Below are 14,560 nucleotides of genomic sequence, written 5' to 3' on the forward strand. Positions count from 1 at the left end.
TTAAATGGCTACGATAGCATGAAATACACCTGATAGGGTTAAAATCGTGTTGGTTATCAACAACCCGAATAACTTGTCAATTTTCGTTACCTTACCAAAAATCATACTGAGATTTCGCGAGATATCCGACATTCTTATTTTACTGACACTTCACGAAAGCATGTAAGAGCCATGAACTCTTCAAACGAATCGTTGATTTATAGCAGTCCAAAGAAACAACCAAGTCAGAAAATAATCAAGAATCTCAGACGGAAAGTTGGTTACTGCTCCATAATGTTCTCATCACGCGACAAATAGTTTGAAATATATACCTTTAAAGAAAGCTGTTTCTGGGTCATTTTAGTTGATATTCCCCTCCCTCCCTCCCTCGGGCAAACTCGTGGGGTTCGTTACACTGCATCATATTATACGACCTACACAGAGTGTGTTTTAAGGCATTTATGACATATGAAATGTTACAACAGTGAATGCCGAAAGCTCCTCATTTTCTCCCTCTTTGCATTTAACTCTTCTCGCCCGATTTATACTCAATATCTCACCGAGGACAACTCTAGTCAATCTATGGAACCCATGCTGCTTGTCCTGTAATGCCGTTCCTCTGACTTGTGCCCTTGAGACATACGACAAACACACAGTAGATCACACTTATAATTGCATCTACACGTATTAGCGTAACATTATATTTCAGAAGTGATTTGGTTTGATTTCAAGTGATGCAGCAGATAAATACATCATCTAATGGCGGTAAAATTAGTTTGATATTGGACATCAGATAAGATATTAGAAATCTTGAAATGGATGTACAGATATCTAAAACTGTTTTTCAGATATCTGACATATCTCGAAATGAGTCAGTTCAGTGCTATGAAGGGTCATTGGGGAACGGAGCAGAATTAGCTGCAAAGCATGGCAGCTCTTATTGGGCAAATCTTGAGCACTCGTATTTGTTATTCCCGAATGACCTCGGAGCACTTGGAGATATCTCAAATTGATTTACAAAAAATCTTGAACTTGATTTTAAGATATCTTGGAGTCAATGACAAGATATCTCAAAAGCCTTAATCAAAGCCTTTAAGTGTCGAGAGTTGTTCAAGATATTTAAATAAGTGAAGATATCTTGAAATAATCAAACGTGACCGCTGTGATTTGAATAAATGTCACTTATGCACGCCATATCAATCATTGCAAACAACGTACTTTCAATTTCGTCTCCAGTATTCAAAGAATTATGAAACGCCAACGCGGAGATGGGTTTCGATACCATTATGAAACGTGTAAATTTGGTAGCCCTTGTTCAAACGCATGATTAACGTGGTGAGGTCAAGTTTTATTCTTGTGAATCTGGAGCTGTGTGTGACAAGAAATTGCTCTATTCATGCAGCAGGAGAGAAAAATATGTTTCTTCTTTTTGTTGGATCTGCATTAAAAGTCTGTCTTGGTTCTAAAGACTGTTGTGATAACATTGTGTAGTTCTAAAATAATGTGAAATAATTGTACTCCCACTTTTAGAAGTTATGGAAAAGGTTGTTTTAAATCGGGTCAATTTTTGATAATTGTTGGAACAAAAAGAATGATAGCAGTTGCTTAGTGAATAATTAACCTCAATAATGCAGCTTAAACTCCAGTGAACCTTTAACGACAAACGATCGTAAATTCTTCAGTCATATGCTGAACTAATACTATCGGGTCCTTCAGGGAAGGGAACTTGGCCAGCTCAGTTTATGATATTTGCGTTGATTTGATCATGTAATCTATTCAAGGCCGTTGCATAAGATTTCCTCGTTCTCTTCCAGCACTGTTTTTCTCATGCACTGTTTTCATTTTTCTTCCATGAATAAAAGGTTAAATCACATAGGTAGCACATTATATACTTTCTTTGACATGACTGAGAAAACAGTTAACTCACGGAGCGCCACCACAAGTTCCTATTCCCATGAATGAAAATAAATAATGACCTCCTCCCAAGGGTAGGAAACCAGGCCATCAATGCATATACACGTACTTACTTCAGACATTATTTGTTTGCACACTCTTCAACCTTTTACTTGGAACTTAAAGCAAGGATCTTCCTCTTTGGTTGAAACTTTGCTTTCAACCCACCACATTCAAAAGAACACACAAGCTGTTATAGGATGATGCTTACCTTCAAATGTTACATTTGTTCGGGTGTAGTTTGCAGCAAGGTAGTCGTTAGTTTCCACGTGTTGTTTGGCGGCGTAAGCAAATAACAGCACAGCATCGTACAAAAATGCCGACATGATGCTCGGCTGGAAGTCGAAATACATGAGCAGAAGAATCGTCTTAAGATCATTTCTTGAGGAGAGAGAACACTCTGAGGAGTATAACCGAGCTATTGCACATCAGATGCACGCTGTTTTCTATTATGCAGCACGTCTGGTTTCAAGAATAGTAATTTCGACTAAACACATACATCACAGCCTTTTTACAATTTAACACCTTGTACGAAATCAAAAGATGTGAAGATGTAAGTACATAATATTTGTCGCAGTAGTTCAGAAGCTTCCCATAAATATCACAGGGTGTAAACATGTCTAATACTTCTCATTAGCCCCCTAAGGGTTTACAACTGCGACCTTAAATACAACTTATCACGTACAAGCGAAATTAAGTCGGCTAGAAAAATAAATCTTCCATGACGCTTCTTGGCATTGAAGTGGGTAGAAGCCAGTGGAATGATTGACATGCATATGGTGGCTAGACGTAAATGTTGACACGCTGATGAGCGTTACCGTGAACCGACACCACACTCTAAATGTTTCAAAATGGTTCATCCTCAATGTTTCACATATTTCAAGCTAATCGTTACATAATTGGCATTCTCTCAGGAAATAACTTGCTAAAGTTCTGAAACTGGTAGTGAATTCTGGGCATTTGATCCTTACGGTGCACACGTGTTTATAGACTCTACCAAAGCATCACTTTTGCCTTTAAATTCCCCGTTCGCCCATTCATCATGCGTTCTCTTCTCGGGCCGTTGAAAGACGCGGCTGCAGGTTTGACCTAGGGGTCGAACTGGTTGACTAGGGCTAACCCAGGTGTTGTGATTGTTACAGGGAGTTGGACTCTACACCTCCATGTTGGGTAGACAAATTGTGATGATGGGAAAGTGATTATGGCTTCAAACCTTTGACCTTCGCGAGGCTGAGGTGGGTTTGGAGACGGAGCCATGTTATACATATCATATAATTAAATATGAGTATGACAAAACTTAAATGTAACCCTAAACCTCTCAAACATTTTGCAACCCGTATTTAAGGAGAACTTAGCCACTGTATTGTAAGAATGTCAACAGTACTACAAAAAAAAATCGGAAAAAAATTCAAGTCTGAGACGAAACAGAAAAATATCTCTGCATTATTATGCAACTTACCGTAGATGTGTTTATCTTTTCATAGAAATCAAGTGAAGGATCTGTCAGTGTCTCAGGAAGCTGTCGTAGAAGTTCCTCAATCCTTCCATCCTGAGGCAACCTATGATGAATTGATAAATGTTCAAAGTTTTCAACAACTATGTACTGTGCTTATTGTCCTTTCAATATTCACTTGTTCTTTTTGAAGAAAATGGAAGCAGGAATACTATTAATACTATTCATAATAAATCAGTGGATACACTCCTGCTAAATCTCTCACTCTACCTCCTACACAATTTTCGACATTATGTCGACTCATGTGAAAATAATGCTGTTTTGTGTACAAACTTCGCCCCAGCGCTTCTCATGAATAAAGGCGCCTTTCCATGTGCACGTTAACACCAATGGTTAACACTTGCGCCAAACCGCGTATCCGTCAAAATCGTTCCCAGGGCGATTTTGACGGCCGAACGCAACGCACATGTGTGTTGTGTTAATGGAGTCGATTTCTGCGTCCGTGAAAGTGAAACGCATGAACGCATCGCGTACGCAACTCACCCCAGCGACGCTGCACTGAAATTCACAAACGGTGGAATGTTTTGATGTACCTGTAGGTAATGAGAATCAAAGCTTCGTACGCCTGTCTAAGCGCGTACTCGCTCGCTCCTGCGTTGTCCCTGGTGCTATTCGTGCTGACCAGGAGGGGTAACCACGGCGTGGTGTGGCCGATGTCCGGGAACAACTCCAGCCGCAGAAACACCTGCTGGCCTTGGGTCATGCCTAGCTGATCCGCCGCCAACATGAAGATCTGCTCGTCCACCTCCAGTGTCGTGACTCCGCCCATAATCAGCCAAATCACTGAAAGTCCATTTTGAATTCGGTGATGGTATATGGGTAATTCCAAAAATTAGGGCTCCAAAAGTGTGACATTTTTGTGTCCCTGTTACATCTGGCCTTTGTTATTTGACATGGAAATATCGCCGGAATTGATTTCAGATATTACTACAGTGTATTTGTTTGGCAGGTAATTTGCATTGATTCATCACTCTTGGAAATTAGAAAATGTGTTCTGAATTTACAAAATCACATGTCAGATGTGACAGGGACATGAAAAAACGGACCCCTAATTTCTGGAATTACCCATTACTCATTATTCATATAATAGGCTTCATGGATTTCACATGGCTTTATAAGTTAATTCCAGCAATGACAGGCTGAGTTGAAGCGGTCTAACATCAACATCAGGTCAAAGAAGCCGTATGCGGCCAAATGATAAATGTTAATTGCACGTGATAGTTTAATAATAATGACATTTCCTACAATTATTGCATGTACTGTTTTGATCAATACTAGAAGCATTATTGGTTTGAGCTCACTGCTTGAATTCTTCCCACAGAAAGCTCCAAGCCTCGATCGGTGTCTTATGTCCTTTTTTATTCAAACGTGGGAGGGAAGTTAATTGAGGAAGCCCACGCAGTCATGTGGGAAACTGCAATCCAATCTATCGAGTTTACATAGCGGGATTCGAACCCGGGCCACATGGGGCAACAGGTGGGAGAACAGCTGTCATAAGTCCACCCACTTAACCACACACGGTTACAAATTTTGTTTGAATTTTTATCCTTACCTAAAAACTAATTGAAGAAATAATAACATCTGGAAAAATATCCTTATATACTTTAAAACTATCACGTAACTCTTCCTGTTCTTAGTTGGAAAATCTCTTCTTATCACATTTTATTACATTTATCACATTTTATTATTTTTATAGTTTGCATGTGACATTTTACAAACTTAGTAATTTTATCAACTGTCCAAAGCTTATCCGTGAAATTTCATGAATGGTTTTGTAATACATGAAATTTTGTAGTGTATTTTATACGTTGTTTCTGTTCTACTATTGATTTTCAAAACTGCGACTAAGGTACATGTGTGTTCTTATTTTTTTAAGGATGAAAGTATTTAAAATGTACAGGTACAAAGGAAACACTTCCATAACAATGAAAATCGTTACAGATACAATGCAAAGGCTTAACAAGACCCAAACTTTTATTTTTGAGAACCTATTTTATGTTTAAAGAGTGAAATTCCACACTGACCAAGGGAAGGTATAGATATCGGTTCGATCTCATCTCCAATATTCAGCGGTAGGCCTAACTGTAGTATTTTCTTTCTACGTGCTGATTACTTCTATATTGACGACTCACCGTGTGATACATTTTTCACTTTCTGCAATATCGCCGCGGCATTGTGAACATCGAGAGGCTCTTTATAACTTTGGAGATTGGAGATTGTTACGCCAGTATTTATCATTGTAGCCAAGATTGTCTCTGCCAGGGAGTTCCAGGGTGAGATGTCTGCATAGACGACTGACGCAGACGTCCAGCCATACTGCGCCATCACGGCACCCGGTAGAGAGCTGATGGCCGAGAAGGGAACAAATGTTCTAGCGAAGGACTCGTAGGTGTCACCGGCCTCTGTGGCCGGGGTCTGGGGGCAGAACCACGATATGAACGGAATATTCCAGTAGGCGGCTAAGTCCCTGACGCTTCGGCAGGGTTCGGAGCACGGCAGCCCGATGAAGGCATGCACGCCGTTGAACAAGTGCAGATCTACGGCTGAGCCGCTGGCTCGCCGGGTGTCGCACTTGGTGTCCCGGTACTCAAAGTTCAGGGTGTTGTTCCCGAGGATCCCTTCGTTCCGGACGTGCTCAAGGGCTAGAGGGACCGCCCCGGCGGTGCGCCACCCTAAGAGGGGGTACACGTACGACCCAGGGGCATCCCACGGGCCAAGAATGCCGATTGTAACTTCAAAGGCGCGGACTGTAGGGAACTGTGACATTACAACGACGTACAAGACAAAACAGGGGACGTATAGACGCCGCGGCCCCGTGGGAAACACAGGCATTGTGTTGAGGACTTCATGAGTAAAGACCATGGACTTCAAGACGAATATCCAGTCGTAAATGATGTGGACTCACCATAAAGACTCTATCATCACATCCTGTCTATCATCCGCCGCAACAGCACAAAGTGTGTTTTAACTAGTGTTGGCCGGCCAAGCGTTGCTCATATGCCACAACATCAGATCTGCCCAGTTACAGCGCCCTACAATCACGCAACTCATGAGCGATGATAGGGCAAGGACTGATGAGAAACCGAAGATCACCATGGATCATAAAAATCCCTTTATCACAAGAGATAACACCGGGTGCTGCGAAATGATCCTGATAGTGAGCAGCCATAGTTGCAGATATATTTGTTCAGAAGACACGGAGGTATCGCGTCATCGTCACATATTATACATTTTTACGATAGCTGGATGGTTGACATGGTAAACTTAATCAAACAATGCAAGAACATTGTTTAAAAAGACGAAATCATGATTCTCCGGCACCTGCATTGTAAAAGTTTAGCTCAGTCTCTTCGCTCAGCGTCATAGCAAATTGAGTTTAAATCAATCCGCAATCCACCTCGAGAAGACATCTTTTTCAAAAGAAAGCCTTTTCGCTAAGATACGGGCCTCGCGGAATTTTTGGATGTTATTCAATGCAGTTCACTGTTAAGTGCACACGGCGACTCGAGCGTCATTCACAGGCAGAAGACGGCGTCGCGCAGAACTTGGTCATTTTTCTCATGCACGAGATCCCTGCTGGTCCCATGGACGTAGGTTCGCGGTTTTCCATGCTTATGGCAACGTGACACGACAGTCATGGGATTAATGGCACCTTCCTAGCAACGGTCCGCAGCGCTGATTCAAGGTGTATGTTGCGGCGCCCGAAGCTTCGTGTACGTACGTACAACGTAGGCGGCCCTTGCTTCTACAGGACTGCGATTGCTTGTCCACAATTACATATGCCTCGTGCTTGGAAACAGCCAGTGCTGCTTTTACCTTCGTGCAAGCTGCGCATGCGTCTCTTGGTTTTTCGGCCGTACCTCATTTCTTCACGCATCGGCATCTGGCAAGCCCAGTTCGCCACACCGGCATCTTCCTCTCTTTAACCATTTCTAGTGTCTTAAACGAACCGTCCGCTGTCCATTAATCATCTTGTACACGTGTCGATTGTCCGGACTTGCTATAAATGTCACGTCTGCACAACTTCCCCAAGCAGGTTACTATTACAGGGCAAGAACACAGAGCTAGAACGTGTTACAGATTTTTAAGACATCTCCAAAACAAAACACAGCATAATGTAAATGGAAAAACCAGGCTAGTATTTTATCCATTCATGTATACATATAATAAGGGGGTTCGTATTAACCAAACATGCACAGCCACGAAAATCACATCAAACGGTTTAGATCCCCAGGCTGAGTGCTCGTAGGCTTTATCGACCCTGATACCATATGCATCGATGTCGGGCAACATTTGGATAGAATGTGAGCTTGCCTTTACTACAGGTGTTACTTTCTGTAGCACAACGTCCTCATTTTCAAAAGTGGGCTAAATAATTCTAAATGCACGAATCGCAATGCTGAAGGCCAGAAAGGCCAACATCACATCCTGGCTCTGTGAGTATGCAAAGATAAATTGAGTGATCACCGCACGGAGGAATAAAAAGTACATCACAGTAACGAGTTTCGGAGACAGTTTCCAGGTGTGTGGTCACGTTTCGGGCTTGGGACCTTTTCGGGTTTTCTTAATTAAAGAACGTGACACGTCTACTTTGCCACGAGCTCGGGATATTTTAAAAGCTGGGGAAGTTGTTTCTCAGGGGAACGGTGGAATTCTGTTTTTAGACTTAAGCCTATCGATTTACTAAACAAGCGACTTCGACCCACAAACGGCTACAGATGGGATGGAAGACCTAATTAAGCCACTCCATGACGCGCCAGGACTATTGGTCATTATGTCATCTGGCTTGACGCAAACACTCGTTTAACGGACGGCACACGAGTTGTTCTACCCCGACATAATGGCGGCCGATGCGGCCTCGGGTCTCCCGGAAATTACTGTTGGCTCTGGACTTGAAGGCTTGTGGACTAAAACAATGATAGGTCCAAGACGAACAAAATGAAAGCTTTAATTGAAACCCTGTCTGCTATAGGTTTATAATTAGATACAAAAAATATTAGTCATTCCTACAGTATCAGTCAGCACTTCGTCGCAAATTTAAGGCGGGGAACACGACCTCAATTTGGACCAACACGCATCCGGGTCTTCTGGAGATCTTCAAACAGCGGAAGAATTTTTGAAAGAGTTTAATAACCAATTAGTTTTTTCTGAAAGAACTGTTGAACAGAGAGGTGTTTATGCTCCATGTTAGAGTCACGCTAAGGAAATGTTTTTTGAAAACGGTTTTGGCCATCAGACAGAAATGGGTGATTCCTGTGGCAAATCTGACTGCTCCGCCTTCATGTACTTCCAGCTATACTTTCAATTTTATATTATATTTGATGGGTTAGGTTTTTATCTTGGCAGCGACACATCTCTGTGGGAAAAGGCGCTCCAGCGTGTCATACCCTTTGATGGGCGGGGGAATGTTAAACCACGGAGGAATAATAAATCACCTGTATAGATTTAGATAAACCCCTGGCTGTACTCGAGCTCTGCAAACGCCTTCCCAACCTGTCATCCACAGACCAGCATGAAAGGAAATACGATCCTCCAGTCCCATTAACTGTCTAACCGGACAGCTACTTACTATGATCCAGTCTAAGCTTGATTACATACCATCGGGTCACTCAAGCAGAACACTTTCAGTAATGCAGTAAACAGCCTTTACCATCTCTTCCAGTCTCGTGCCTGTGCGTTGTACATCACTGCCGTTCTTCATTTACTGTAATCCATGGCCCTTCATCAGTAGACGGAAGTATATCGACGACTGGTCAAAGACCCACAACATTCTGATGAAAGCATACTGAGGGATTTACATGCAGAAATCGTGGCAGCATGACGTGCATTACCCTTTTGAAAATCTTTGTCCTAATGGCTTTTCTGGAGTCCATTTTGGCCCAAGGCCAGCCGCCATATCAGCCCAACTGGCAATCTATCGATTCTAGACCTCTGCCTGGCTGGTACGATGACTCGAAGTTTGGCATCTTCATGCACTGGGGTGTTTACTCTGTGCCTAGTTACGGATCAGAGTGGTTTTGGCGTTACTGGGCCTCCAACGTAAAGAGCTACGTGGATTTCATGAAGCAGAACTACCCTCCGGACTTTACTTATGCGGATTTCGCCAAGGAGTTCCGGACGGAGCTTTTCAACGCCAGCCACTTCGCAGAGATCGTGGAAGCGTCCGGAGCCAGGTACTATGTCCTGACGACTAAACACCATGAGGGATACACAATGTGGCCGTCCAGGTATTCCTGGAATTGGAACGCCATGGATGTGGGGCCGAAACGAGATCTGGTCGGCGAGATAGCTACAGCCATCCGGAATCTCAAGACAAAAGTATATTTTGGATTGTATCACTCCCTCTTTGCCTGGTACCATCCACTTTATCTCCAAGACGAGGCCAATAACTTCCAGACAAGGCTCTACCCACAGCAGATTTCAACCCCGATGCTTCACGAGCTGGTTGAGAATTATCACCCTGAAATCATTTGGTCAGATGGCTTCGAAAAGACAACAGGGCCCGAGTATTGGAACAGCACAGGTTTCCTAGCCTGGTTGTACAATAGTAGCCCGGTGAGAGACATAGTGGTCGTAAACGATCGCTGGGGGGAGGGGACAGTGTGTCACCACGGTGGGTACTACACCTGTCATGACAGGTACAATCCAGGTACCTTGCAGAACCACAAGTGGGAGAACGCCATGACGGTAGACAAGCACTCTTGGGGTTACCGCAGAAATGTCAAGCTAGCTGACTACCTTGATGCCGAGGAGCTGATCGCATCACTGGCTAAGACCGTCAGCTGTGGGGGTAATATGCTACTAAACATTGGTCCCACCCACGACGGGCGTATCGTCCCTATCTTTGAGGAGCGCCTACGGCAGATCGGGGCATGGCTGAAAGTCAACGGGGAGGCTATCTATGGGTCACACCCTTGGAAGGCTCAGAATGACACTAAGACTCAAAATATTTGGTACACCTCCCAGATGAATGGTACAACTGTGGAAGCCGTGTATGCCATCATCCTAAAATGGCCTGCCAACAACCACATGTTCCTTGGTGCACCGATTTCCAGCAAGCTTACTACAGTATCTATGCTAGGTGTCGAGCCCCCACTCAAATGGGAGATGGGGCCGAAGGGAGTTGGAATGAACGTTACCATGCCAACACTGAATCCAGTACAGATACCATGCCAATGGGCATGGGTTCTCAAATTGTGTAACATTCTGTGAACATCTAAACAGAATCAAAACTACCTCAGAGAGTGATTGAATTGTACATAAAAAATACACGTGGATTAGCATAGTACATGTACACCAGACAAAGTTCCACAGAAAGTTCAATTCAGAGTTTCCATTTATTACATTCAAATTGTATGAGTAAATACATTTATTCTTAGTTAAACTGTGCCTTGGACATCATCTTGGATACCTCTATCACTGCCAAATAAACCCTTTACAGTTTCTCCAAGCACCTGATTGGATCCTTACAAACCTGATGACAGTAAAGCCTTTAGAGGGAATCCAACAGCTACATCAGCTGGTCTTACTCTTTAGATTTACATAATCCTACAGTCACATCAATTGTTGGAGTGTAGTCGACTTTGTCAGAACTTGTTTGGTTTTGTTGTATTTGACAATTAAGGGATAAGTCGCAATACCGAATGTGAACATTTAGAGAGATGCAACAAACTACATGTTTATAAAAATAAAAAGGAAATTTTTTCTGTCCCCGTGGAAACAAAACTAATACACTTCAAAACTTGCGTAATGAAACAGTGGTGCATGTTATGACGCCTGTGGCAAAATGATATCATCAATGACTGACATGTTTCAAACTGACGTCTAAGTCTTCAGCCAATTCACTTGCATGGCGTTATTTCAAGTCAGCAAATGCAATTTGCTGAGAGGCTGTTGTCTGTTTTAAACAATGACGTAATTTTGAAAAATACAGCATAAATGACTACATATACATGTTCATCTGTTCAGCAACTGCCCCTTACGCAGCTCATCTTGTCATTGCTGGTCTTCGACCATGATCATTGGACTTCATGAACATCACAGCTTTTGGACAGTGAGGTAAAACAATCCTGTCAGGTGTTGCTAAGTCATCATCACAAGTTTTCCACCACATACCAATGAAATGTACACTCAAGTGCTGATGTCTGGTCTGTTTGAAGAGTCCACGACTTTTATTGAGCACACAGCCTTTAAGATCTATACACTGATGCAATATTCTTTGGTTGTTTCCGAGTGCAAAACAAGTTTTACACCGTCAAAAACAATGTTACTTGTCTGGGATTTCGTCTTGAGGTTGAGGCTCCTCGTGTGTCTGGGGCTCAACAAGGTTGGAGGGTTCTTTCATTGCAATCTCCACATTGCCCGTGTACCTGATATCAAACAGGTTAGGATCCTTGAGGAAAATAGTCTCCCTGTACATGTAGGGCATAAAACCTGTTCAAATAAAGAAAAATATGTCGTATAACACACATGAACTAACGCCCGCTATGGTTTACGGTTTTGTCCGTCAGTGTAACAGTGTCAATATTTGTGCAAACCATTCAGTCCAGTGTAATCACATTTCTTTAGGAAACCTTTGCTGCTGCAGTGGTTGGATTTTCTGCTCGGACTCTACAGTGAGAATACGTGATACACTTTGCACAGACCAGGGGGACTAGGGGTAGATATCATGACTGAGACCTTCAACAGTCTCACATAGGTACATACCCATTTTTCTGGCCCGCTTGATGGCCTTTGTGACGCGCCTCTGTTGGTAGCTGCAGAGCTTGGTGATGTAACGACCGTAGATCCTTCCGGTGTTGGGGGACACAAACTGGGACAATAGCTGCACATTCTGGGAGAGGGGAGAGGACAGTTTTAGGAGGTAATAATTGGATAATGGTCAAGACATCATTCACAAAACCATCAGTGGTTCTGTCGATGGTTGGTAAATAAATTAAGCACAAAAGTTCAAACGCATTAACCATGGGCTTTGTGTCAATGTGGGTCCTTCTGTCAAAATACAAAAAGTGCTGCTGTAAAGGCACTTGATTTTTACATTTTGTATAAATCCACATTGAAACTATAAAGAACTCTACTACAATCAATTAGCAAGCACAGCAATTCTTACCTTGTAGGAGACTGGTACTTTGCTCTTGCATAGAATACATGGCTCCACTGGCTCTTTAAATGGATCTTCAATACTTGGCTGAGGCTTAAAGGAAGAAACAGAAAGGATTAAAACTTAAATTTGCTTTCACAATGTGAGCATTAATAAGTTCTCTCAGCAGCTGGACTAACTAAAACCAAACTCTGTATGGACTCCTGAAACCAAAAAGGTAACAAGATATTCGGAATATATGTATTAAATTTGATTGACACATTACCACCATTCTAAAATACATTCTTCATAGATTTTAAGGGCTCCTGCTGGTTAATTTTAACAAACAGCCAATGTTTCAGATAAATATGCATGTTGAAAGCTGCTGCTTATTTTTATTCAGTTAGAAAGTTTTTTCTCACCAATTACTAATGAGTAAAGCAAGTTTTTAAAAACGCCATTTAGATATCTGGCTGCTAGATCCCTGATTTCATGTACAACTTGAGCAGCTCAATTGCAGCATATCCCGTGACCCTGCATGATGCACCTCATTGCTGGCTGCGGGGTCAAAATATTGCACTTCTCCTGGGGATTTCCACCTCTCACTTATGTAACCATTGATTTCAGGGGTGTATTTTCAAGTGGTTAGGTTTTCTGCAAGTACTCCACTTGAACTACTTACATGGTCAGGACTTTGCTCTTGGTGCTGTTCTCCCTCTTGAGCATTAAGATCAGTTTGGAATTTTCTTGATGGTAATGTTATAGTTGGGGCAATACCCAGATGACTGGTGTTATTTGTGTTTAATACAGAAGCTGTGAAGAAGAAAAGGATAAATGAGAAGTTGAACCAACAGCAATCTTCAGATAGTCAGTAGGCCTTGGCCTACTGGAATTGTTTCTGTTCAAGAACATGAAAAAGAAACAAATGTACTCCCACAACTGTCGGTTTGTGTGGGCAAGGAACTCCACAGTTAGCAAGTAAGTTAATTCTGGGGGGCACAGTGAAGTCATGTTGGTAGGCCTAGGCCTAAATAAACTTTTTTGATGTTCACAATGCATTATGGGGCTTGGATGACAAACAAGCCATGCATTTTATGCACAAACCTGGAGGAAGTGAACCAGTAAGAAATCAATTGTGCAATTTTCTTAGCATATTTTTAAAAAATCTGCTCATCACCTCACAGATGCATGCATAGTATACAAGAAAGATTTTCAATGCAACAAACAATTTTCCATTGTTTATACGAAGAAAAATCATCCTTGTCATTAAAAAGGCACAAGTCATTCTAGGCTGATGATAATGTGATAAGTCAATGTGGGATGAAAGGCTTTCGAGGCAACTCGTACCTTGGGCGACTAGTACCTCGGATGACTCGTACCTCTTGTGAGTACAAGTCGTGATTTTGATTGGCCAATTCGTAGGGCATTAATATTCATGATCTTAGTCAAAGCACAGTCAATGACAAAAACTTGTGTTGTTTGCCTTGGAAGGGATTCCCAAATTTTTCTTTTCTGCCATGCTTTAAACTTTGAAGATTGTCATGATTGTGAATATCTTCATCCCAAATCTAGTCCAACACTCTGAGAGAAGAGGATGGCTTGAACTGGGGTATGAAAAAAAAGGAGACAGATTAACGATTTTCAGGTACACTTCATCCACACGGTTGTGCATAAAGTGTGTTGCTTGTTTGTCTTCCAAAATGTCCAAACTATAATGCATTGTGATTGTCGAAAGGACTTTTGAGTATAAAGTTGTCGTTCATGTCGTCAGGTCGTTAGGCTAAATAAAAATGTTGGACAGTAACATGGCAGAGAGGAAGAGAATAAAATTAAGACAAATGCTGCTACCTGAAATACTTCTTAATGACCACTGAGAGTAATTTTTTGACAAGAAAGCACCGCAACTCCTTTTAAGGAACGTCAACATGTTAACTTTTTCGCACAGAGCACGAATTTGATGATGCTTCATGAGAGCCGCCATCTTGAAATCAAGTCACATGAGGGCGCTCTGTAATTTTTATTGTGTAAACTTGTAT

At 42.2% G+C, this 14,560-nt stretch overlaps 2 protein-coding genes and 1 pseudogene across 2 annotated transcripts in view; 1 reads left to right on the forward strand and 2 right to left on the reverse strand.

The window, feature by feature from the left end:
* LOC110973811 (atrial natriuretic peptide receptor 2-like) overlaps positions 1-7,084 on the reverse strand; it is a 21,729-nt gene extending 14,645 nt beyond the window's left edge. Inside the window, exons 1-4 of the mRNA XM_022224932.2 lie at positions 5,578-7,084; positions 3,979-4,228; positions 3,392-3,491; positions 2,144-2,267 (exon numbers count right to left, since the gene is read on the reverse strand). Coding sequence (XP_022080624.2) covers positions 2,144-2,267; positions 3,392-3,491; positions 3,979-4,228; positions 5,578-6,307 — 1,204 coding nt within the window. The 5' untranslated portion in view covers positions 6,308-7,084. The remainder of the gene's footprint in view (positions 1-2,143; positions 2,268-3,391; positions 3,492-3,978; positions 4,229-5,577) is intronic.
* Positions 7,085-9,047: 1,963 nt separating this feature from the next.
* LOC110973813 (alpha-L-fucosidase pseudogene) lies at positions 9,048-11,932 on the forward strand (annotated as a pseudogene).
* LOC110973815 (uncharacterized) lies at positions 10,764-14,515 on the reverse strand. The gene is made up of 5 exons (XM_022224937.2): positions 14,373-14,515; positions 13,207-13,337; positions 12,555-12,638; positions 12,152-12,278; positions 10,764-11,878 (listed from the first exon to the last, which is right to left on the reverse strand). The coding sequence occupies exons 1-5, from the start codon at positions 14,503-14,505 to the stop codon at positions 11,712-11,714; spliced, it is 642 nt and encodes a 213-aa protein (XP_022080629.1). The 5' UTR covers positions 14,506-14,515; the 3' UTR covers positions 10,764-11,711.
* Positions 14,516-14,560: the final 45 nt, after the last annotated feature.

The sequence above is a fragment of the Acanthaster planci genome, linkage group LG13 (genome assembly GCF_054643075.1).
Source record: "Acanthaster planci isolate LZ-2023a linkage group LG13, COTS_SCS, whole genome shotgun sequence".
NCBI classification, from domain to species: domain Eukaryota; kingdom Metazoa; phylum Echinodermata; class Asteroidea; order Valvatida; family Acanthasteridae; genus Acanthaster; species Acanthaster planci.